Source organism: Psittacula echo (assembly GCF_963264785.1).
Source record: "Psittacula echo genome assembly, chromosome: 7".
NCBI classification, from domain to species: domain Eukaryota; kingdom Metazoa; phylum Chordata; class Aves; order Psittaciformes; family Psittacidae; genus Psittacula; species Psittacula echo.
In genome coordinates this window covers 30,083,488-30,107,729 of record NC_137740.1, presented here as the reverse complement: position 1 = coordinate 30,107,729, position 24,242 = coordinate 30,083,488, and the positions used below count along the sequence as shown (strand labels likewise).

Sequence of the window (24,242 nt, the reverse complement as noted above, 5' to 3'; positions counted from 1 at the left end):
TTAAAATAGTGTTTCCTGTAATATCCTGCACTGCCTGGGAAAGCTGCTTGTGACCTAAACTTATCTTCTGTCTGAGGCAGAAGGAATGAAATATATATATATATGTATATTTTTATATATATATATAATCTATTACAAATTAATTGAAGCCCAGCCTGTGTATTGTACCACATGAGAAAATTTGGAGCTGAGAGTTACGGTGTGTTCCCTCTGGGCAATCTTAGTTGGTCTCTCTCAGGTTTAGGTTTTATCACAGTGGTGGTGGTAGTTGGAAAAAAATCTCCATGTTGGAATGTCTTTTTATTGTCTCTTCATGGTTCTTCCCATGAGGGTCTGTCTCTTGTTTTTCACATCTGAAGTGTCTTTAAGTTTCTTTGGGGCCTCTATTGTCTGCCTCTCCTCAGTGGACTTCCCAAAACTGTTTTACTTCTACCCTGAAATTAACTTAAAACTGACTTTTTTTTCAAATACTGACTGCCATGAACATTGAAAGTAGCTGCCTTAAAGATCTGCTTTTCTGCAGTGGTGACTCTACAGACTCTGGAGTTTGCATAACAAACTGTGCTAGCTTCACTTTCATCCCAAAATATATGCTGAATGCGAAGTACAGAATTTTAAACATTTGCTACATTAAAATGAAAGTAATGTTTGTGGAAATACCAAAACATTAAATAACAAACGTGTTTAGGGAACAGTAGGATTGCTGCAGGGTGAAGAGAAACTTGCAGTTCTTGCAGCTGGGGAAAGACTTCATGCAGTTGTGACTCTTAAATCTACTGGCAAGGAAGGCAGCTATAGAAACTGTGTATGCGTACTTTGTTCTCCCATTCTCTCTCTAATCTTAGAGTGAATCTAAAAGCTTCCAAGCCATAAGCAAGCAAATGCATGCCAAGAGGCAAAATACCTTAATTGTGGTCAGAAAAATGACCATCAAGCGTGTTTTTATCTCTGTTTCACCATGCTTTCTCTTGCTAGGAGAACGTATTGGTGTGTTTGGTGGTGTGGCTGGGTTTTTAATTTCTCAGAATTATGAGAATCAGCTGGCAATGAATAGCTTCTATGGTGACTCAATCTGTTCCCTTGTTAAGGGAAGGGGCATGACTAAGCCCAAAGGTTGTGTATTGCAAATGGGCTACAAAAAATTCTGAAAATGAAACAGACACCTTCAATCCCAGTCTTCAGGCTTTTTTTTGAGGGAGATGGGCAGGTAGGTGTAGGCCTCCTTAAATTTCATCAGTATTGCTCATCTATATATACACATTATAAAATAGCAATTTAAAGTTTTAACTGAGACGTGTGTTTCTGAAGAGGATTCTGAACTTCTCTCCACTAAAGACATCTAATTCCCCTGAACTAGAGTAAGGAAATGACAGACCAGACTGTCCCAGCCTTCAGTCAGTTGACTTTATGGCTTGCTTTTTCTTCAAGCAAAAGCTCTTCTCCCCAGCATCCCTGACTTCCAGGGATTGGGGTGCTAGGGAGCAGAAAACTCAGTCTATGTGTATCTTTTGTTCTCTGATATCTGCTCCATAATTAAAGCTGTTTCTGTGGTCACTTGTGTTTTGTGGTGGATTTCTGATGGTTTGGTTATTGGTGGGGTGGTGGTTGTTTTTTTGGTGAGGTTTTTTTGATTACCTTCTTTTTTTTTGGGGGGGGGGGGAGCTGTTGGGGGTTTTTGGGGGTTTTCTTTTGTATGTGTGTGCTTCCCCTCCTTTCTCTCCCCCCACCCGGGGACTTTTATTGTTACCTAGTGGCAATAACTATCATGTAGGTTAGTTTCACTGCTAGTCTTCAGTGACCTCTGTCACTTTGTGGTGTTAACTGCTGCTGTCTTTTACCAGATGACATGGCCAATTGCAAGGCTGTTGCCAAAACACCCTAGCCAAGTGTAATCTAAAATAGTTCTTTGGTGTATTCCTGTGTTTACCAAGGTAAACTTTGCTTCAAGTGTTTAAATAGATTTTCCTTCTGCTCCCTTTACTTTCAGAAAAGTCAGCTGCTTTTAAGCTATCATGAAGGTTGAGCTTTTTTTTCAGACTTTGTAAATGTTAACTGGATGAGATGATGCTGCAGCATTTGTGCTAACTGGCCAACTTCATGCAGAGTGCAGATTTTTGGAAATGAGCACACAAGTAAGTTGGAGGGGGAAACCAGAACTTATCCTTACTCTCAGGAAGTTAGTTGGTATCTTCAGACCCACTCCTCCAAAAGGAGCTATCAAATGTCTGGATTTCTGAAATACTGCAGCTTGTTTGCATCTAATCTGCAAGAGTAAGCTTTGCGATAGCATTGTGTTGTAAAGTTGCTGAGTTGATAACTCTGGGGTGCATTGTTTAATTTCATGTTTTCAAATAAAAAGGGTTTAAACTGATACTATAAAAAACGCTGACTTTTATTCACCAAACTGCTTATACAGCTTTTCTGTTGTGCACTATAATCTGCAAGCCTCAACTGCACCAGTGCATGGTTCCATTTTGAGTAGGGAGTCCTCTCCCTGTGGTAGATAACTACACCACAGAATTGCTCTGAGTTTTCTTATCTCTATAGTCTGTTGCAGTCTCATCATGCTATCTAGTTGCAAGACCTCAAATGGGTAAAACAATTTCAAAATGTGTTGTATGTGACTTCAAATGTAATAATGGTAGCTTTTGTTCTCTTGCTGTGGGGGTTGTGGTTTTGTCTTAGAGGTGCTTAGCTTGTGGGGTGCCATTCTTTTTATGCTGCTAGTCTGACATTTCTTGCCTGACAGGAAGCGTGCTCTATTGTTGGGGTTTTACAGGATGAGCAAGTAGCTGCTACTTCAGGCTGTTCTTGTTCATCAGATAGGAGAGACAACTAGCTACAAGAACTGAATGACAAAACGTGGGGTGAGAAGCCTGGATTTGGGTGGCTTTTTGTGCTTTGGATGCTTCACTAAGAACTAGCTGGTAGCAGAGATGGCAGTGCGGCATTGTTAACTGCCTGATCCTAATAGCTGTATCTGTGACAGAGGGGTGCCTACCTGAAGAGTCTGGTACAGCTTATTGCGTAACTGATCTCTGCACTACAGCTCGGGTTACAAACAATCCTTATCTGCTGGCCGTGGTAGTCACACGGCTGCTTCCCTTCCACAACCCTGCCTGCGGGGTCGAGGCAGGGGAGAAATACCCCCCTGGTGCCCTGGGTGCTACCCCGGCCGGTGCAGCGAGCACCTACGCCGGAGAGGAAGCGACGTCCAGGCGGCGCCTCCCCTCAGGGCGGAACCGGCCGGCCCGTGAGGAGCTGGAGTACGGAGGGCCTTGCCCAGCTTCCGCCGCGTGGCCTGCAGCCAGGCCAGAGGGAGGGCTGCGCGGCTTGGCTCCATTCTCCGCGGGCCCGGGCCCTTCTCGCCTGGTGGGCGGTAGCAGTGAGGGAACTGAAGCTCTCTGGGGGGCTCCCCCGTGCTCCCACATCCAGGAGCAGTCCCACATCTCTGCGTGGGTCTTGCTGTCAAATAGGCCCCCAAAGACAACTTGTAAACTCGGTCATTCGTAGGGTGTGTCTTCCTTCTGAGCTTAGAGGAATGAAAACAAAATGTCATCGTTGGTTAGTGGCAGTGGGTTTTTCTAAGAATTAGCTCCTTGTGCAGAACTGAAGGCTCTGTGTCAGGTTCTCCTTCACCTTCTTCACCAGCCTCCTGCAAACTTGCTCTGTGCCACTGACAACCGCTAACATGCTGCAAGGCTTATTTGTAGGGGTGGGTGGTGGTGGGGAGTGTCAGAGTAGTCAGCTCTGTTCCATGACCAAACCTAAAATTTGATGTGTTAATGACAGCTCACTAAAACTTTTCTCCTCTCCCACCTCCTTACAGTTGATAGATATTCATCTTCATGGAGACAAACACATGAGAAGATCCGATCAGAACTGTGTGTTCACCTCAAGATGCCCAAAGGGAAAATACTCATCTACAAGTCTCATCTTTCAAAACCGTCTGCATTCTTTCAGTCAAAGAAAAACACTTTTGGAGAAAGATGACTTGTGAACAAAGCTGGCTTTGCAAGGATGCTGAATGAAAGACAACATGCCTTACAATGGACACTTATCTTGAAGGGGTGACACTGTGCTCTTAAGCTGAAACACAGGCACTGTGAAAACTGATCCTGAACAAGAATAAGGATTATAGAAACTGCATCAGAATGTTTGTTAGTCCCAGAAGAGTCAGAAAATGCCATTTTTTGCAGATATTTGCCACGTGCTTCATACTGTGTCTCATGATTTTTTGGGGACCATTTGATAATCACATTGTGAGCCATATGAAGTCCTATTCATACAGATACCTCATAAATAGCTACCATTTTGTGAATGACAGCCTGTCTATCAACAGGGATAACTTGGACAGAGTGTCAAGCTACCAGTACTTGATCAACCACAGAGGGAAATGTCAGCAGCAGGATGTCCTTCTCCTATTGTTTGTGAAGACTTCTCCTGAAAACCGTCATCGGAGAGATGCAATTAGACAAACTTGGGGAAATGAAAAGTATGTTCGTTCTAAACTTAATGCCACCATTAAAACTCTCTTTGCTTTAGGACGACCAACAGATCACTTGTTGCAAAGAGAACTTCTGCTGGAAGACCAGAAATACAATGATTTGATTCAGCAAGACTTCTTGGATACTTTCCACAATCTTACTCTTAAATTGCTATTGCAGTTTAGCTGGGTGAATGCCTACTGTCCTCATGCCAGGTTCATTATGTCTGCAGATGATGATATCTTTATCCATATGCCAAATCTTGTTGCTTATCTCCAAAGTCTAGCACAAATGGGTGTTCAAGATCTCTGGATTGGTCGTGTCCATCGCGGATCCCCTCCCGTAAGAGACAAGAGTAGCAAATACTATGTTCCATATGAAATGTACCAGTGGCCCTCTTATCCTGACTACACAGCAGGAGCTGCATACGTAATATCAAATGATGTAGCAGCTAAAGTATATGAGGCTTCATTGACTCTCAATACAAGTCTTTATATAGATGATGTTTTCATGGGTCTCTGTGCCAATAAAATGGGAATTGTACCACAACATCATGTATTTTTTTCTGGGGAAGGAAAGGCTCCATATCATCCCTGCATTTATAACAAAATGATGACATCTCATGGACATGTATATGATCTTCAACAGCTATGGAAGCAGGCTACAGATCCTAAAGTTAAAAAGTTCTCTTCAGGAGTTTGGGGTAGAATATACTGCAGGATAGTCAATATAATGCTTCTCTGTAAACTATACTATGAGGACACATATCCTTGTTCAGCTGCATTTGCTTAATACTTGAATATCTATGTTGAAGATCCACTGAGCCAAAACAGAGCAACAACTTTTTAGCTGTTTATTCAAAAGATAAAGAGGTAAAATTCACATGTGAATGGGGTGGGGAGGGAAGATGGTCCTAAATTCTATCCAGAAACTTACTGGAATCGCTCTTCTATTATACTGCAATTTTTTACATTGTAGCCTGGTTTTTTACACTCTTCAAGGGATGCAAATCTGGATTAAATAACTATAATGGACTTCTAGACTTTGAAATTCATGGTGAAAATGTGTTACTTTGAACTTGTCAGTAAGTCTGAAGCTTTTTTTTCTTAAAAAAATAAAAGTATGTGAACTAAGGCACATGATAAAAGTCTGCTATAACAAAATGGAATAGACATTTTAAAACACAAGGAAAGTAGAACTGACTTGATGAATGAGACTTGCAGTGGTTTAAGGCAAAATACTACAAATATTCACCATTTCTCAATGCTTCATAGAAAGTAAGTCTAGACCTGCACAACTGACAGTGAGTGCTAGAAGTGAAGACCTGCTACAGTCTTTTTCTCAAAGCTCCCTAAACCTTTGAAATAGGGAAACAGTGTTTGAGTGCCCTCTGACTTGGTTGTTTTAACAAAGGAGCTTCCTTTAGAACTTGAAAAAATAAAAATAAAATATTACTCCATGTAGCTGGTTTTGCTAATCTTTCTGCCTTCTGAAAACTGAAGCAGTATATTTAAATAGTTCCATAGTTAATAAGCAAATAAGCTAAATGAGTTTCCTTGTAACAATGCTTCTGTTTTCCAGTATTCATGGTACTAAAAAGTAAGCAGAAGTCCCTGACAATGTTACTTATAGCTAATTTAAAACTGTTAAAAACTTTAAAAGGCAAAATGTCATGCTTGTACTAACAAAGAGAGACAGTATATTTTCTGCACAAATTTTGACTTCACAGTGAAGGGATAAGGAAATGGTGATCCACAGAAATTCAGTACACAAATCAAAATCAGTAAAATATTTCTCCTGGAGTCTTAAGTACAAGATCATCTTTAAAATTTCAGGGTAGTTTGTGTCCACGACCCCCTGTATCTTGAACATATTTCAATGTTAATATCACCTGCATGAGGAACAGAACATCTGTGTTGTAAATTGGGCTAGAACTAAGTGATATTCAAATGTCAGCTATTATAAGTTGTACTGTGGTGCCATATAAATATTGCAGAGAACCAAAGTTCTAGCCTGTCTGCAGTCTTTTCTTGTATAGCTCACTAATGGTGTTTTCACGGACTCTCAGGATAGGTATTTTAGCTGCTAATTGCCAAACCTGTGGTAGCTGTTCCTGGAGTAGACACAGCTCACACAAGGTACAGTCAGATACTGCTTCTGAACTGATTTATTTGATGGGAACAAGTTTTAGTGGGGAACTACTTCTGAATGCTTGATTGAGTCAAGTTTATCAGCAGAGCAATGACAATGCAAAAGCTCACAAATTATCAAGCCTCTGTTTGAAATATACTAATTACAGAAGCAATACTACTTGCTTTTGGGCATTTGGTCTAAGACTAGCCTTTTTCTTCTGCCTGAAGTTTCTCACTGTGTACATTACTGATCTGTGTCTTCTGACTTTACCGTAGAACAGGTATACAAGACCTGGCAGCTTTAAGCTGCAAGTAGTAAACTTTGTTTAAATGATTGCTACTGTTCTTGGAGCTGTGCTGCAGGTTTTAATGCTTTGAAATGGTACATGTTAGCATAGACAGAATCTAGGATTGAGCTTGCTGACTGTTCTCTAGGCTGCTGTTTCAGATGGATGGTAGATAGCTATTGGAATGAAGTGAAATATGTAACTTTCTATAAATGGTTTTCCAGAAGGAAAAGAATAAAAGTCCTAACTGCACCCAAATGTCAGGTATATAAAGAGCCCAGAGATATATCATCACTGTCGGACTGATTGAAGAATTTAACAGCTGTACTTCAGAAAGAACAAATCCAGCTCCTGTTCTTGCCTACACAGATTGATTATAGTACTAAAAAAAAAAAAAACAAAGAAAACAAACCACCAAACCCCACACTCAAGAACAACCACCCCAAGACAACCCTAGATGTATATAACCTGTTGGCTTATGGAGAATTAAATCCACATATAGAAAAAGTAGTATTCTGCACTGAAGGAAAGCTGCTTCATCAGATCTCTGACCTGTTGTGAGCCATTTAAATTAAGCTGCACAGCAAAATGCCCTACTAGAAAAAGCCACCCTGTTCAATGTATGGAAAGAGGGTCTTCATATGCAGTATTGCAACCAAAATGTACTATTAAGACTACAGTTTTTTCCAGCATAACTGTGTTGGTATTTATTGTTTTCACTCACACAGGCAAAGGTAAAGTAAGTTTTAAGTAGCTTAAATTAACTAACATTTAAAACACTGCTTAAATATTGTTTGCCATTATTTGAAAATCCCTTTTGACCATTGAAATACTTCAGTTTACAGCTGGTTTGACTTTTAAGTTGCTTCTTAATCTTAAAAGAGCCTTGATGTTTGTAGTATGCATTTTCTTTTGCTGCAGTGAAAAGAAGTTGCTTGCTGAATAAAAAAGAAAGCATGAAGGCACTCCTTTTCAAAAAATGGAGACGCTAGAAAACTTCTTATTTTCTGGCTCTAAACTTTGACTTAAGATTTGTACGCCTTTATCTGGAACCTTTTTTAACAATAGTCTTGGTGCTCCAATGCAGGACTGTCAGGTTTTACTTCTGCAAATAAAACTGTATCAGCCTGAATGGTCACTCCTCATTGAGTTTGACATTGTTGCACAGCATATTTAATGCTATCTTTTTACCTGTTTGTTTGGTTTGCATCAGTTTCCCTTTGATATTTCTAATTTTTATACAAAATATTCAGTATTTATTCTTAAACTTTGCTCTGTACCACAAAAAGACAATTGTTTTGTAAAACTTGTTTTGAATAAACAGACATTTATTTTAAAAAACAAAACAACAAAACGAAGGTAAATATCTCTTGTTGCTTTCTTTGTAACTGACAGGCTTACCTCTGATGTGTTTAAATGCTATTCTGAGATCCCTCTTGTTAGAGGATTTCAAACTGCTTTCTCCCCTCCTTTCCCCTGCTTGCTTTCTATTCTGCCTTGAATCAAACCTTTTGTAGAACAAAAGGTGAATTAAGTGTTCTTGAGAAAAGAGACAGCTCAAAAATTTGTTTACCAAGTTTCTAGGTCTAAAGTTGTGTAAAACCTCCAGATATTAGAAGCTTTACTTGTTAATATTAACTCCAAAGTTGTATGTTCTTTTCCTGTAATCATTCCTCAAGAGATGTGTATCTATCTGAATAACTTCTATTTCAGATCACACTTTGCACCTTTTGAAAACTTGCTGATGGTTTGGAGACCAGTCATAATATTTTCATAGGGTGCAATTAAGTTCACATAGTAATAAGTTGCATTTTTGTATGTGCCTGCAATTTGTCTAGCGTTATAGACAAGCTACTGTTTTTAGAAATGTAGTCTTTTACATCAAGTAATTTCAGCATATACCTGTGTTGAGAGAAAGGCATAACGCATAAACTATCTAAATCATACTGAAGAAGAGAACAAAGAAAATTATGTCAGTGAGGATTGTGGGTTTTGGCTTGTTGCAGGGTGGGTTTTGTTGTGGGGTTTTTTTGGTGTGGTTCTTTTTTTAATTGTTCCCTTTGGCCTAGAAAGAGTGCAGTTCAACTAAATTAAACTGGGTTTGCTTGGGACTTTTTGTTAGACTAAACGACTTAACTATTTGGTGTTTTAGAATACATCATTAATAATCTTTTTCTTAAGACTTTGCAGAAAGGGAGAAAAGATTATTGATTGCATTTAATGAAAACAGAAGCTTCTCAAAAGCATATAGTCAAATATGAATATCCTGAAAACAGTGAGATTAATATGGCTTTTTTTTTTGGTAAATACTTGCAAGGTTTATTCTAATGACTTCTCATGTCATGTAATTAATGCTTCCAAGAAAAACAACAACAACAAAAACAAAAAAACCACCCCACAACCAGAAACCCTAACTAAACCACTAACCCCAAACAAAAGATAAATCTTGCTTGCTTTTCCAGCTTGATACACTGTGTATAAATGTATGTCTATAAGCATTTCAGGGTCTTGATTATATCTAGTGAACTTAAATAATATAAAATGTACTATAAATGCAGTTATTTGCACTCTAAAAACAACAAAAAGATACTGGTTCACATGTGCACCTTACCTCCTCCTTGTTGACAAGTTTTCATCACTTTCACTCATCACAAGGACTCTGCTAGATCCTCCTTGGCTGGCTTCATGCATCACTTCAATCTGAATGAAAAAGGACACAGTAAAACTGAAAATACTTAATTGCTGATGCTGTTACTTACAGAATTTTTAACTTTTTAAAATAATAAAACCAGATCCTACCTAGTCTAGTAAGTCACTGGACAAGTTAAAATAATTCTAGATGTGTAGGTTGTAAATCAAGACTACTTCCTCTACATTTTTCTGCTTTCTTGCTCAGTATTGGTATGGGAGGCATTCTTGACTCCAGGCAGTGTCTTTATGTTCTTCTGCCACAGAAGGTGCATTATCTCCTAACGTAGATAATTGCAGACAGTAACTGTCTGTTCCTTAGACTCTGAAATACTACGGTTTTTTGTTTCCTGCCTGAAGCCAGCCCAAAGACTTCAAGTTTTCAGAGTTCTTTGTACAGTACCATCTGGAGAAGCATGGGGAAACTGTCTTGTGCCTCTGAGAAGTGCCTTTGTACTAGCAGCAGTATTATGTAAGTACATATGTGCTCAAATACTGAGCACATTATACATTTGCAAGGGCTGTCCCTAGGTTGAAAGCGACTGAAGCCTTTTACATAATATTTTGAGAAACATTAACTTTCTTCCTTGTCCAGTCTTGCAAAGTTGGATCATTTCAAGTGTGCTCCAGGCAAGTTTTAAGCAGGCTTTTCCTCCTTTTGCCTGCGGCTTTAAAAGTACCAAGCACTACTGGGCTTACTCAAAGGCAATCTCTTCAAATTCAGTGAAACATCTCAGTGGCTGTGTTTGCAGTTAATCCAAGACAATATCTAAACTGCAGCAGAGTCTTTTAGGTTCCTGAGCACTTTCATTTTTAAGGGCTGATTCTGGCGGAGGGAAAAAGCAGCAGCCTATCTCATGGTCTGTGTAGCCAAATTCATTAGCTGGTTGGTGATGATGGAATCCATTAATGAACTATACTTACATGAACTAGTTTCAGAAGTAAAATACAAACAAATTCTGTAGCAACAATGGGAGGGAAGGAAAGTGGGCATAATTTGCATTGTAGTCTTGTAAAGTAGATTTAAAAATGAATGAATGGATGTTTTCATAAAGCCTGTACCAGGTTGTTGCATATACCTAACTCTGTGGGAGGAATGCAGCTGCTCACCTGCATTACTGATGAGAATAAGACTGATTCCAAAGTCACTTTATATGAGTTTAGATAAAGGTGAGAACAGCTGTATGATGCTGGTGATAACTAGATTTTATTTTGTGCTTATTAGTGAAGCTGTAAGGCTGTTTTGGCCATTTCAGAAAATAAACTGAATTTAGTTTTTGCTTTTCACCTTTGGGCAATAAAGGTCAAATGTGTCAGCAAGTCAGGGGTATGAATAATAGAAGAGTTGGGTTGAAGTAGCTTGCATTATATCAAAAGTTTAATAGAATTGTGCCAGGTAGACACTTGATACATTTTTAGCTTTTTGTGCCTCAGGGTAACACTATTCCTCCCCTTCTCCCTACTGAATATTTCCATCCTCCCAGAAAATAAAAACCAATAAACTAACAACCCCCCCAAAACAACTAATTCTAATCCTGTTAGTGCAGAAATCACATATAGATCAGATCAAACCATTTTTTTATATTTAAAGCAAAGTAGAACTTTCATGTGTGGCTGTTACTGGTGTAAGAAGTGCCAAAGTACGAATCTTGTTCTGTGGATTACTGATTAAAAATCAGAAGTCCAAAATGTTTACTTTAAGAATATCTTCATTAATAGTGGGCTAAAGTGGAAACCACCCAGGGAACTTTCATCATACAATGTGATCTCTGTTACTGGATATGTTCTCTTACAGAGCTCACCTGTAAAAACCACCTTTAAAATAACTAATGACCTATGAAAAAGTTGACACATTAGCCCTTCAGTTGCAGTTGTTATCTTGTTTCCCTGGGGTCTAACTTATTTTAGGTTGGGACATTTCCCCAGAGATATATTGACAAAGCTTATAAAAAGCTTTATAAAAAAAGGACACTTGCTGTTATCACACTTTCATGAGACAGTCAAGATCTGATCAAGATCATACATCTCTCCCATACTACCCAAGTTCTTTCAGTGTTCTTTTTGAATATTAGTTGTATTGTTTCCCTCAACACATTCATATTTTTCTTCTTCAAAACATACCTTAAATAGCATTTTTTACTATTCTAATGATATGCTGCCCTAAAGAGCTAATGATATATGAATCTTAATGCAGGGAAGATGCAAGAACATTATTTCCAAAGTTATTATTTAAAAGGCTGTAAGTGAATGGCATTGAATATGATTTGATTTCTGTCTTCAGTAAACTTTTAACTTAAAGGGGATGGTGGCAAAGCTACATAACACCTGTGCACAGAAATAATTTGGATTTAGACCATGTACATAAACCAAGGGAAAATGTGGGTCCCTCTGGAAAGAAAGGGAGACCTGGTCACCCAGGATGTGGAGAAGGCTGAGGTACACAATGACTTTTTTGCCTTGGTCTTCACCAGCAAGAGCTCCAGCCACACTGCCCAAATCACAAGGCTGGGAGTGGGAGAATGAAAAACCACCTGCTGTAGAAGAAGATCAGGTTTGAGACCATCTAAGGAACCTGAAGGTGCACAAGTCTATGGGACCAGATGAAATATATCCATGGGTCCTGAGGGAACTAGTGGGTGTATTTGCCAAGCTGTTATTTATCATATTTGAGAAGTCGTGGCAGCACAATGAAGTTCCTGCTGACTGGGAAAAGGGAAATATAACCCCCATTTTTAAAAAGGGAAACAAGGAAGACCCAGGGAACTGGAGGCCAGTCAGTCTCTCTTCCGTGCCTGGCAAGGCCATAGGGCAGATCCTTCTGGAAACTATACAAAGGCACACGAACAAAAAGGGGGTGATTGGTGACAGACAACATGGGTTCACTAAGGGCAAATCATGCCTTGACAGATTTGGTGACCTTCTGTGATGGGGCTGTGGCACTGGTGGATAAAGAAAGAGCAACTGGCATAATCTGCCTGGACTTAACGCAAGGCATTTGACACTATCCCACATAACATCCTTGTCTCTAAACTGGAAAGGCACTGATTTGATGGATAGACCATTTGGTAAATAAGGAATTGGCTGGATGGGCACACTGAAAGAGTTGTGGTCAATGGCTCAAAGCCCAAGTGGAGTGATGAGTGGTATTCCTCAGGGGTCAGTACTGGGACTAGTGCTGTTTAACGCCTTTGTCGGTGATATGCACAGTGGGATTGAGTGCACCCTCAGCAAGTTTGCTGACAACACCAAGCTGTGCAGTGCAGTCTACATACTGGGGGGAAAGGATGCCATGCAGAGGGACCTTGAGAGGCTGGAGAAATGGTCCAGTGCAAACCTTGTGAAGTTCAACAAGACCAAGTTCTCTCATGATATGGGATGTACTCAAAAACACAGATCCTCCTACCTTAATTCCACCTTTAGTCTTCTTAATGTTTTTCTTTTTTGATAGCTCTACTTCAGAAATGGTCTTTGGAGGGCAGGAAATTTCTGTGGACCTCCTGTTGGCAGCTGAAGGAGTCAAAAAAAAAAAAAAAAAAAAAAAAGAAGTAACATTAGAAAATGTATCCTAAAGATTGAAATCCAACTTCCTAATAAAAACTATGAGCAAAGATCCTGTCACATTAGTGGCAACTGAAACCCAGCTTAGAGAATTGAATTGTGGCTGGAGTGGTGACAGATCAGCCAGCACAAGAGATGAGCTTCACTGTTTGGTGCTCCATTGTGTCTCAAATTGGCACCTAAAAATCTACTCTGCAGTCAGTCCTTTGGTTTGGCTTCCTCCCTGGCAGTCATCTCTAGGGCAGCACAGGTAAATGTTAGCCAGCTGTATTAACTGTTGGGTAATTTTCACTTGCAGTTTTTCAGCTCAGGTGGTGTTATGTGTGTGGGTTTCCAATACAAGGAAATTTTGGTTCTGGTAATGGTTTGCTAATGTCAGATTACAAAGGACTGTTCTCTGTAAGGTTTCATCACATGAACAAGTCTCAAAAGCGTAATCATACAGGTGTTCAGCAAATCACTGTGACCATGTATGTAATGCCAGTGAATCAGAGGAAATTGCTTCAGTATCTGCTCTGTCATGTCAGGTTTGTTTGGCCTTGCAGCCTCAGTAAACCACAGTTGACAGTGAGCTGTCTAATGCTACTAGAAAATCACCTGTAAAAACAAACCCACTTATCCTGAGACTGCTGTCCAAAGAAAAGCTCTAGAACGAACAATGAGAAGAGGCATCATACATTTGGCTTGAGTAAAAAAATAGCTTCGCTATTACAGTTTTTGTTTCAAATTGACAATAAGTTCACAGTGCATGCTATATGTGTATAAGGCAAGCAGTGCCCTCCTTTTTCTTAGTTGCTTAATTAATACAGGCATGTAATAGTAAAACCAAATAGGAATACCAGATGAAGTGATCAAACAGTCTGGGTCAGGCAACAAAGAACAAAATTGCTGCAAGTTTGAGATTAAGTCCTTCTCAGTTTTATTCAGAGAAAACTTTCCAATTGAACACGAACGTTTTCAAAAATAAAAGCTGGTGTTTTCAAATGCATCTGGTAACATTCTGTCTAAGATGATTTCACCAAGTTTAATGTCTTGAGGCGTTGAGAGTCTTGGTGGTCTCTAATAACTTTTTCTTCTCTGTGAGAAGCTGAGAGATGCAATAAAAAGATGCAGACATCTTTGAATGAGGAGGTCACATTATCAAAAGATTAATGTAGGAGAGGACTGAATACTTTTTTTTAAAGAAACTCAGCAAATTTTCAAATGCTCTTGTCATTAATTTATTTTTTAATGTAGTAAAAAAGGGAGAAAAAAGCATAGAAACACCCTAAATTATATGCAGGTAAAAAGACAACATATCAGTTTCATAGGCAATAAAATAGAAGCTGATGTTTCTTCTACCCGGTATCTTTTCAACCACCTTACCATGCAGCTGTGAAGAGAATTAATTAAAGCAGCTTCTCTCTAGCTCTGCCCTATAACTTCCTGGTTTTATGGCCTGTTGAATGACATGAGAACTTGGCAATGTCCATTTTATGCCTATTACTGCCTTACAATGACTCCATATTAGAAAGTTTCTTCAACAGAACAGCAAAGTCTGGCAGCTACCAGCAGCTGTAATCAAGCACTAGAAAATTCTTATGGTTCCCAGGACTGAGCTGAAATGCAAATGTCGACTCTTTGGTTCTTCCATCACTCTCTTTCAGAATATACAGCAGGGGATTTGTTTTGATTCTGAGCACTACTTTCAACAGATGCCTTTTTCCCATCTTCAAGAAAGCTTTTCACAAAGTAGTAATTGTTCTCTCAAAGGTACCGTTATATCACCCCAAAAGTGGTGTACTGACATTTTGAAGCCAAGGGGGGGTAAAGCAACATGCAGCACATATAAGCTCTTTACTTATTGTCAAAGTTCTTCATACCTTTCTAATCTGCAGGAAGGATGATTTCTACTGATGACAAAACCAGAATATTTGATCATCAACTTATTGATAAATTTTCAAACAGGCCCTTTTATGTTTTTTTCCCATGAAAACCTGACTAAAGTGGTTACAAGCATCAGCAAATGCTTCCATACTAATGCATACTGAAGATTCTGTTTAGCCTTAAATTCTCATCTACTGCTGTCTTGACAAGATGCAGGCTGTGATCATACCTATCACTGAACAATATTGTCTCTTGTAGCCTCTCTCAACTATACGGTATTTATACATTGAAAAAAACAGCATTAAAAAATAATCTAAGACTTGATAACAAAAATTGCAATTCCATTAAAGAAACAAAAATATTGTTTCATACTCTTTCCCCCACATGCTTACCAGGCACTTCGGAATGCAATAGTTATTCTGCCATTGTCCAGTTACTATATCTAAATCTGAGTTCAGCCCATTGGATTGTTCTACAAAGCTAATTCCAAAGTTTTATATATAGTGGATGTGTTATTAAAGGGAATGGAAGCAAAGAAAGTAACTTCAGGAAACTCAAGAACTTCTTAGAACAGCATAGTCAGCAATACCAAGTTGTTTGACCTATCCATTAATCAGAAAACTTTCTAGCTTGAAGGGATGGTTGATACTGGTATGAAAATCCTGACTAAAAGCAGTCAGCAGAAAACATGGAAATCAAAGTTAGGACTTTGGTGTCTGGATCACAACTTGCAAACTCACTCAGGAAAGAGAGCACTGGGCAGTTTAAGAGAAAGATGACAGGTTCATAAAAAGCCCAAGAGCAGATGATCATTGATCCAGCAGCAAATTATGCAGATCAGTTTACCACTTTAGTCTTGGCTTCAACAGCATGACACTTTTCATAAAGGAGGAAGCAGATAGATGCAACTACTTCTATTTCAGGGGTGAATTTTATTCAGATTGACACAGCAACTTTCCTCTTCCAATTAGACCCAGAAATGAATTGAAAACAGGAAGCAATCTGTTTTCAGTTATGCTCCAGAGTATTTCTGAGTTATTGACTGGCCCTGCATGTCACTACATTTACGTACTTTCTGAAACGCTTTAGAAAGAAACAGCCCAAATACTTGCCAATTATGATTGGACTGTGAAATGTTTTGTAAGGGAAACTCCCTTACAAAATTCAGTACAGTTGGCCATTTCAAGGTCATTATTGTACTGTACTGCTGAGGAAGCTCAGAGTTACAGTGTTCAACTGCCTACTGAAAGAACAAAGGCCCAGGAACAAAGGAAAATGATATCTATAAACAATCTAAGGTCTGCATGGTTTCAAGGTTGTTTCAGCCTATTGTTTCACAGTACTCCACTGGATAATGAGTAATGAAGATTTCATTTTTAATTCATTAATATTTTAAATTGCTTGATGCTGCTTTTAAAGCAAATGTTGTTAAAGGGTATTGTATGCAGAGGTAAACTTTTTATTGCAAAGATATTTCCAAGAAAGCAGGGTTTGGGTCTATCACTTGCATTCACCTGGGGCACCACTGGGCTTTTTCTATGGGGCTTTAGTACTGCTTACTGGTTTTCTATGAACAAGTTGCATGATACACCGGAGGGAAGGGATGCCATCCAGAGGGACCTCGACACGCTTGTGAGGTGGGCTGATGCCAGCCTTATGAAGTTTAACCATGACAAGTGCAAGGTCCTACACCTGGGTCAGAGCAATCCCAGGCACAGCTATAGGTTGGGCAGAGAAGAGATTCAGAGCAGCCCTGCAGAGAAGGACCTGGGGGTGTTGGTCGATGAGAAAATGAACATGAGCCGGCTTCAGTGTGCACTCACAGCCCAGAAAGCCAACTGTATCCTGGGCTGCATCAAAAGGAGCGTGACCAGCAGGTCAAAGGAGGTGATCCTGCCCCTCTACTCTGCTCTCGTGAGACCTCACTTGGAGTATTGTGTGCAGTTCTGGTGTCCTCAACATAAAAAGGACATGGAACTGTTGGAACAAGTCCAGAGGAGGGCCATGAGGATGATCAGGGGACCGGAGCACCTCCTGTATGAAGACAGGCTGAGAAAGTTGGGGCTGTTCAGCCTGGAGAAGAGAAGGTTGCGTGGAGACCTCATAGCAGCCTTCCAGTATCTGAAGGGGGCCTACAAGGATGCTGGGGAGGGACTATTCATCAGGGACTGTAGTGACAGGACAAGGGGTAACGGGTTCAAACTTAAACAGGGGAAGTTTAGATTGGATATAAGGAAGAAATTCTTTACTGAGAGGGTGGTGAGGCACTGGAATGGGTTGCCCAGGGAGGTTGTGAATGCTCCATCCTTGGCGGTGTTCAAGGCCAGGTTGGATGAGGCCTTGGGTGGCATGGTTTAGTGTGGGGTGTCCCTGCCCATGGCAGGGGGGTTGGAACTAGATGATCTCAAGGTCCTTTCCAACCCTAACTATTCTATGATTCTATGATAAATACAGAATTACTGTTTTATTACCTAGCGTACAGCACATGGTGATGTGGACTGTACTGTCCCTAATGGTGCTAGAAAAGGATGTAGACTCGTGCTCACTGATGCTTCGCAGCCTCTCCACCACCCCAGAACTGAGAAAAATTTAGCGAGGGCAATGTGCTGTGCTGCTTGTGAGGAAAGGCTGTGGTTTCACCTATTTCCCCACCCTGGTCCTGCGTGGCGGGGTACTGGCACCATCTCTCACAGTGGGGGATACATCGCACAATGAGGCACAAACAGAACTGTGTGCAAGTTGCAGTTGCTCAGGGACAGCTGGATTAGCCCATCTGGGTAACTAGTCTCAGGTTTGTTCCTGCTAGAGTAAACGTAACTCATTAGCTACCAAGAGACACAGACTCTGTAGTCAAGGGTTACGACACATACCCAGCACTTGTAAGACATTCAAAGCCCCCCTTAAATAAATATCATGCTTTACATTTAGGTTTTGCTTGAATTTCCCAACCACATGCTTCCCCATCTGTTTTCTGTGGAAGAGTTTATGCATTCTCACTAATCACCTACAGCAGAGTCAAACTCCTTTTAAGAACAGGCATGCAAACACTTGGTCTGCTAAAGTGCTATTTGGGGCTTGCAGCTCACATGGTCTCACAGGAAGATGAGTTTGAAGATAATGGCTTAAGAGTTGTTTTGAATGCTGGAGATGACAAAACAGCTTGCTTAGACAAGTAGAGCATCTAAGGTTTATCATTTAATGGCTTAATACAGAAAGCCTTTTCCATCCTTAGGCAATATAATCTATACTTCTTCGCTCTAGCAAAGTTGTCTTCAAGCTCCCTGAACATCTGCCCATATAAGAAACATGGAGCAAGATCCTGTATGTGGAATATTATTCTGCAAGGAGACATACTACTTGGTTTCCTCAGACTTGTCTGAGTGTGATAGCAGCTATACATAAAAATGAAAGCATCTTTTCTCTACTTCTTTTATAGAAGTATCTTGAACTACAGAAACTGGTGGTTTCCCGAAACTGTTAATGAAAATCACATGCACCATCTTTTCTGAGTCAGCTAATCCTCTGCAGCCTCACTTCTCCTGCACATATCCCCAGATTCTGCAAGACATTCTTCTTTATTCTCTATCCAGATGTTATTAGTTAGTGAGTGTTATGCACTAGTGACTGTGAGGAATGCTGGAATGGATCCAATGAGCAGTTGTACACATTTAACTGAGATGAAACCAGTTTGAATTCTATTATTTAAAGAACTGAAAAGGTTCCAGCTGTGTCTCCCCCTATGCATTTCATGTTCCAAGTTGGCTTTCTAAGATGGTTGTAGGGCAAGTCATGGCTTTTGTATGTGCAATGTACTGTTGAACATGTTACTTGCTTAATGAGCTCACAGAAATCTTGACATCTCTGCTCCTGTATTTCATATTTATGTTGCACACAAAGAAATCCCTAGGTGAATATTTTATAGCATTTAGAAGACAGGAGAGGCCAACAGCTCAGCTACATTTGCAACCCTAATTTTGCCCCTTTGCTGCTAATGCATCTTGATTCACACCCCTATAAGAATCCTTGCCTCATTCAGTGCCTGGAGTCAAAACCACTTAATTCATGAGCAGCTATTCACTATTTTGTTTTATCTGTGTTTCTCAGTGGGGGAGAGCCTTACTATCCATATGCTATTTCAATCCCTGCTCTGAAAGTATTTGTATTTTTTCTAATAGTAATTTTTACAATTCAAGTGTCTTGTAAATATTTACTGAGCTGTTTTCACAACACTTCTCAGAGGTAACAGGCTGTTATCAAGCCCACTGAGTTCCATAGATAAAAATCAAAAGAGAATACACTACTCTGGGAGACCAACTTGACATTTTTAGATCTGAATTTTCACATTACTGGGTACTATATGCCACTTCACATATTGAAGAGAACATGCCCTACCCAGTAATTCTGATTTCAGTCTTTCACTGCTCTTTCATTGTAGATTTCTTCATATAGTTGCACAGGTCGTTAAAAAAAAACAACCCTGCAAAATTGCACTAAGTTGAATCACATTAACACCCACATGGACTTTCAACAGGGTTGAAACCTTTACACCTACAGCATCAGCTTCTCTTTCCCATGTCCACAGGAATAAAAGCGGCAGTAAGTAGTCAGTGTCAGGGATGACCCCAGAACGGTTGAAACCCATCTGAACCGTGTACAGCTCTCCCCTTCCTCCCAACCTCTGCCCACACACTTCTGCCTCCTTTTTTTGTCAGCATTGCTGTTCATGGAACCGGATGATGAGGGGCTGAACTAGCCAAAACAAAACACCCATCCACCCCCAGTGGCAGTTTTCAGTTTCCTCCTTTGTTGCCACTAGTTACGTGACCATAAGTTCCGAGAGAGAGCAGAGTTACAAACACACTGCTGTGCTGGGCAAAGAAGAGGGAAGAGAAGGAGACTGACAGCCTTGCATTAAGAAGGGCTTAAGCTGCCGCAAGATCATAGTGTAAGGAAACTAGCAGTGCAGGGATAAGAAACATATTTTGTCTCTGTGATCCAAAGGTTTTTGCTGACAACAAAGGAAATGAGGCTATAGGAGCTAAACTGTAGCAGGTTCATATATAGTGAACATGTATGAGCTTTTTTTCCTCTAAGTGCATATAATCCTGCCACATCTGGGCACTTTAGGAAGGGATGAAACTATTTTGTAGTGCCACATTCCAGCTCTCACCAAAGGTAATTAAAGGGAGACTTTTCCTAGCCTTGTTCACTGAGATGGCCAAATAATTTTCTACTTAAGTTTTCCAAGGAAGTGGCAGGCTGAAGAAGATAGCCTTTGGGAAAGTTTCATTTCAAAGAGTTAGAGTTTTGGAGAATTACAAGCAAATTAAAATAGAAAAATGCTAACTACAGTCATCCCTAATAGCTTGTACTATCTTTTACAGTTCTGTGGCTTATCCCACTGTGCCTGACAGCCTGTGGGCAATACTAGCCTGCATGGTTTGACTTTGTGGACCTATCCCAATTCATTCCAGCTAAGGAGTTTTGTACAGAAACACAGACCACAAATATGTAGTGAAGTCATCAAAAGTGATACCCTCAGAAGTGAACTAGAGCAAAGGAATTTCTGCATTAAGTGCCGCTTCTTTTCTCTCAACTTACACAAGGACCAGTTTAGCCATTATTAGTTTTCAGGCAGCTTCCATAGGGAATAAAAAGAGTTCTCCTTGAAATAAGATGTCATATATACTAATTACATATTTTCAAGACATTTATTATAAGAGAGTCAGCAGAGGATTTTCTGGGTTGATCTGTGAATAATTAAGCAGATTCCCATGGCTAAAATGTGCAACAAGTCTAGCTGGCATAGACTTTTGAGCATCATAGAATCAAAAAATGGTCTGGTTTGGAAAGGACCTTAAGATCATCTAGTTTCAACCATTATAATTCCAGTATCAGTTTTTCAGTACTGAACAGACCCATCCCCACAAAATTTACAAGTTCATTTGTGAAACCGAAAGCTTTAAGAAAAATGAAAAAAAAATGCTTCAGAATTTCCAGATCCACAGAAAAGCATTAGGTGAGGTAGAGTTTACAGTTCAGCTCTGAGGTGCCTTTCTGGGTCTTCTCTAAGCTAAGACTTTGTGAAGAGTCATTAGAGACTATTAAGGCCATAAGAAACTGTGACAGTCATTTCTCTGACAGAAATATGCCCTTTCACTCATACATGGTATCAGCTCTGCCTGTATGCACATATTCCATGTAAAATAAAGAGTCTCATAGTTACAATAATGGAGTATTTCATGCCTGAACCTTCATATATGTTAAGATTTTTTTCCATTATCACTCTGAATTAGACTGAATTTCCCATACCACTCCTTATTAGGGAAATGCATGGTCAGCAAGTCAAAAAAAAAAAAGAAAATCTATTCCGGAATGAAAGTAACTTTTTTTTTTCCCTTGCACAGACAACCACTGCAATGCTGCCATGGTATTGTTACATCTGCTGCGTGGGGACAAAAGCCTTTCTTTCTGGCCTTCTATTTCTGTTTACCACTTTTCATTGACTTTGCCTGTCTTTGTAGTTACAAAGCCTAGGAATATGGTATTTTATTTTGCATAATCTATTTTGCAAACTTTTAGAAATGTTCAGGTAACAAATAGTAACATGTTTCTATGTTACAATACCTATTTCAAGACGGTGCTCTTAGCCTCTCTCATTTTTCCAAGATGGTGTTCAGTAAATTCTCTCCATAAATAAAAAACTGATACTGCATTGATCCTGTGAATGTGAAGAGAGGGCACAGAGGAAAGTCCGAGAGAGGATAGCTTCAAGAAAAGCAGAACTTTACAGCCTCATTTTCAAGGCTTGGAATAGAACTCAGTGTCCCTGCTTCTATTCTCAGCCACATTTCAGACTCAGACTGCAAAACCCCTTGGTGAATCACTCAGTTTATCTGTGCTTCAGTTTTATTTCAGAGGAAAAGATGTTAAAATACTTACCACCAATACTTGCCAAGAGCTTTGTCATTCTGAGGAAAAGTGGACTTAGGAAATTTAAAGTATGTAGTGGACAATTTGGATAGTACCCAAAGGATGCCATTACACAGAATATGTAGATATACGTGTACTGTTCATGGCAGTTGAAGTAACTAGGTTGGTTTTTTGTTTTTTTTTTTTTTTTTTTTTTTGTACAGAATACTCTAGGTCAACCATCTTCAGGCACAAAGAATTTGAATGAGATGCTACAGTCTACTTATCAACGTCTAAACAGGACTGGGTTGCACTTTGCATCTCCTCAGAGAACAACTGGAGTAACATTTTAGAGTAAGTAAGTTTAAACTACCTAGTCATTTGCAACAGGATATCAGAGGCTAAGCCTTGTCACACAATTATCCTGTATTATGTGTGTAACACTGAACTGTACTGCAAGGGTCAAAGCAAGGGATCATCTCATGATTTTCTGTGAAAGAGCTCATAGTACAGGGTTGGCTGTATGAATCAGAATCAAAACTTAAAGCATTGTCATTTATATACTAGTGACTATTCTTTAAGGTTCTATCTATACCAAAAGTTTAATTAAAAAAATCTGCAAGTGCTCTGAAATGACAAGAAAGAAGTTCAAGAAACACAAGAGACTGCACATACACACAAAACCACAAGACTAGCATTCAGCCTGAAGATGCAGTTTCACAATAGGTGAAAGCCATTCTGTAGTACCACTAGCAGGGACTAGCTAGTTCTGACCTACTGACCACCTAACCCCACTTTTCTGCAACTTCTTTTGCTTCAGCAGTAGTGCCCATGCAGTGAACAATCTGATCAGTTTTGAAGTTAGTGCCACTTTGAGCAGGGTGATTGGGTTATGTGATCTCCAGAGCTCCCTGGATTTTTGTAACTCATGCGATGGAAAACTAACTACTACATCATTGAGTTTTCAAGGTGAATCACAACTCATACAGCTAATTGACTGCCAACAACAGTGCAAAAGTGGAACATATTACTGGAGGATGTGCAGGTAGCAGAGCAGGACCTCTTCAAAGGAAATGTGCTCTCAGCTTGCCTTAAACCAACAGCAAAGCTGAAGCTTGAGGTAGCAACTGTATGTTAAAACCTACATAGTTCAGGGAAAAAATGTACAGATGTCAAACTGGCATACTAACTGGAAGAATTTTTTTTTTCCTGGGTAAGAAAAGATGAGTGTTGGGGAGCAGAGGAGAACAACAGGGACATTTGTATGACCTTGTGATAGCATGCCTAGAAAGCAAAATGGTCAGGCTACTGGCTGTCCTAATCTTCCTGCTGAGAAAGGAAAGTTTATTGTATGCTCTTCATGCAAATTAGCTTTTTCCAAAGCTTTTTGCTAAAGGTGCCCCTCTCAAAAAGCCCTAAGTTTCCTTTTTTTAATTTTTTATAAGCATCTCTGCTGAAAAGGGTAAACCCCTTCTTGTTACTACTGGGTAGCTGCAAGATGCACTGTTACAAATTAGCTTCACCCATGTCATTTTTGCAGAAAATAGCTATCTTGGTTAAAGGTATATGTTAAGCTTAAATAAGGAACCTTGAGTAAATTCCAAACAGAAGCAACATTCAACTTACGTAGTTAGTAGAGGACAACACTAGGAAGTGGATGTATGTAGAGGGGAAAAAAAAAAAGTTGCACTAATATGTCATTGTCACTAATGAATCCTTAACTTTTGCAAGTATCTGATTGAAGCTTGAAGGATTGTGACCCTTTAAAGACAAATATTCATATTACAGTATATGCAGTGTAAAATTGGTTAGTGCTTAGCACAATTTTTTTTTTTGTTTGGATTTTCAAGAATTAGCTGTATTAAGACACACTGAGAAACAGTATGGAAGTATACTCTGAGAATTAGACCTAAGAAGAGAAGGCTGACTTTTCTATTCACCCTTGTTAGCATGCTTGCAGTGACGGATATTTCACATTCATTTTTAACAGCTGAGCCCACAACGCTGACACTGAACATCATATGCAAGTCTTCATTCTGATAACAAAACTCAAACATGATCATGTGGAGAAAACACTGGTGTGTATCTGTAAGCAGCTATTCATGACTTACCTACTCCTGCTGGTCTGGTAATCTTTGGTGATGCTCGCTTTGGGGAAGACTCAGGATGTGGGGCAACAGGTTGTACTGGCCTCGTCTGTTTGGCTGCCAGCTTCTTCAGACTTACTTGCCTTTTGTCAAACATTTCTTGTACATCTTCCAGTTTTTGTAGAATTCTTTGGGCATTGGTCTAGGCAGAGAAAAGGCAAACAA

At 39.6% G+C, this 24,242-nt stretch overlaps 2 protein-coding genes across 2 annotated transcripts in view; one reads left to right on the top strand and one right to left on the bottom strand.

Moving 5' to 3' along the window:
• MCF2L2 (MCF.2 cell line derived transforming sequence-like 2) overlaps nt 1-24,242 on the bottom strand; it is a gene marked incomplete at both ends in the record, with an annotated part of 161,846 nt that overhangs the window by 80,097 nt on the left and 57,507 nt on the right. Inside the window, 3 exons of the mRNA XM_080623389.1 lie at nt 9,518-9,606; nt 12,998-13,101; nt 24,042-24,219. Of these exons, the coding sequence (XP_080479515.1) occupies nt 9,518-9,606; nt 12,998-13,101; nt 24,042-24,219 (371 nt within the window). The remainder of the gene's footprint in view (nt 1-9,517; nt 9,607-12,997; nt 13,102-24,041; nt 24,220-24,242) is intronic.
• B3GNT5 (UDP-GlcNAc:betaGal beta-1,3-N-acetylglucosaminyltransferase 5) lies at nt 4,155-5,279 on the top strand (the record flags this gene model as incomplete). Its single annotated transcript, XM_080623224.1, has 1 exon — nt 4,155-5,279. One exon carries the CDS (start codon nt 4,155-4,157, stop codon nt 5,277-5,279), a length of 1,125 nt encoding a protein of 374 aa, XP_080479350.1.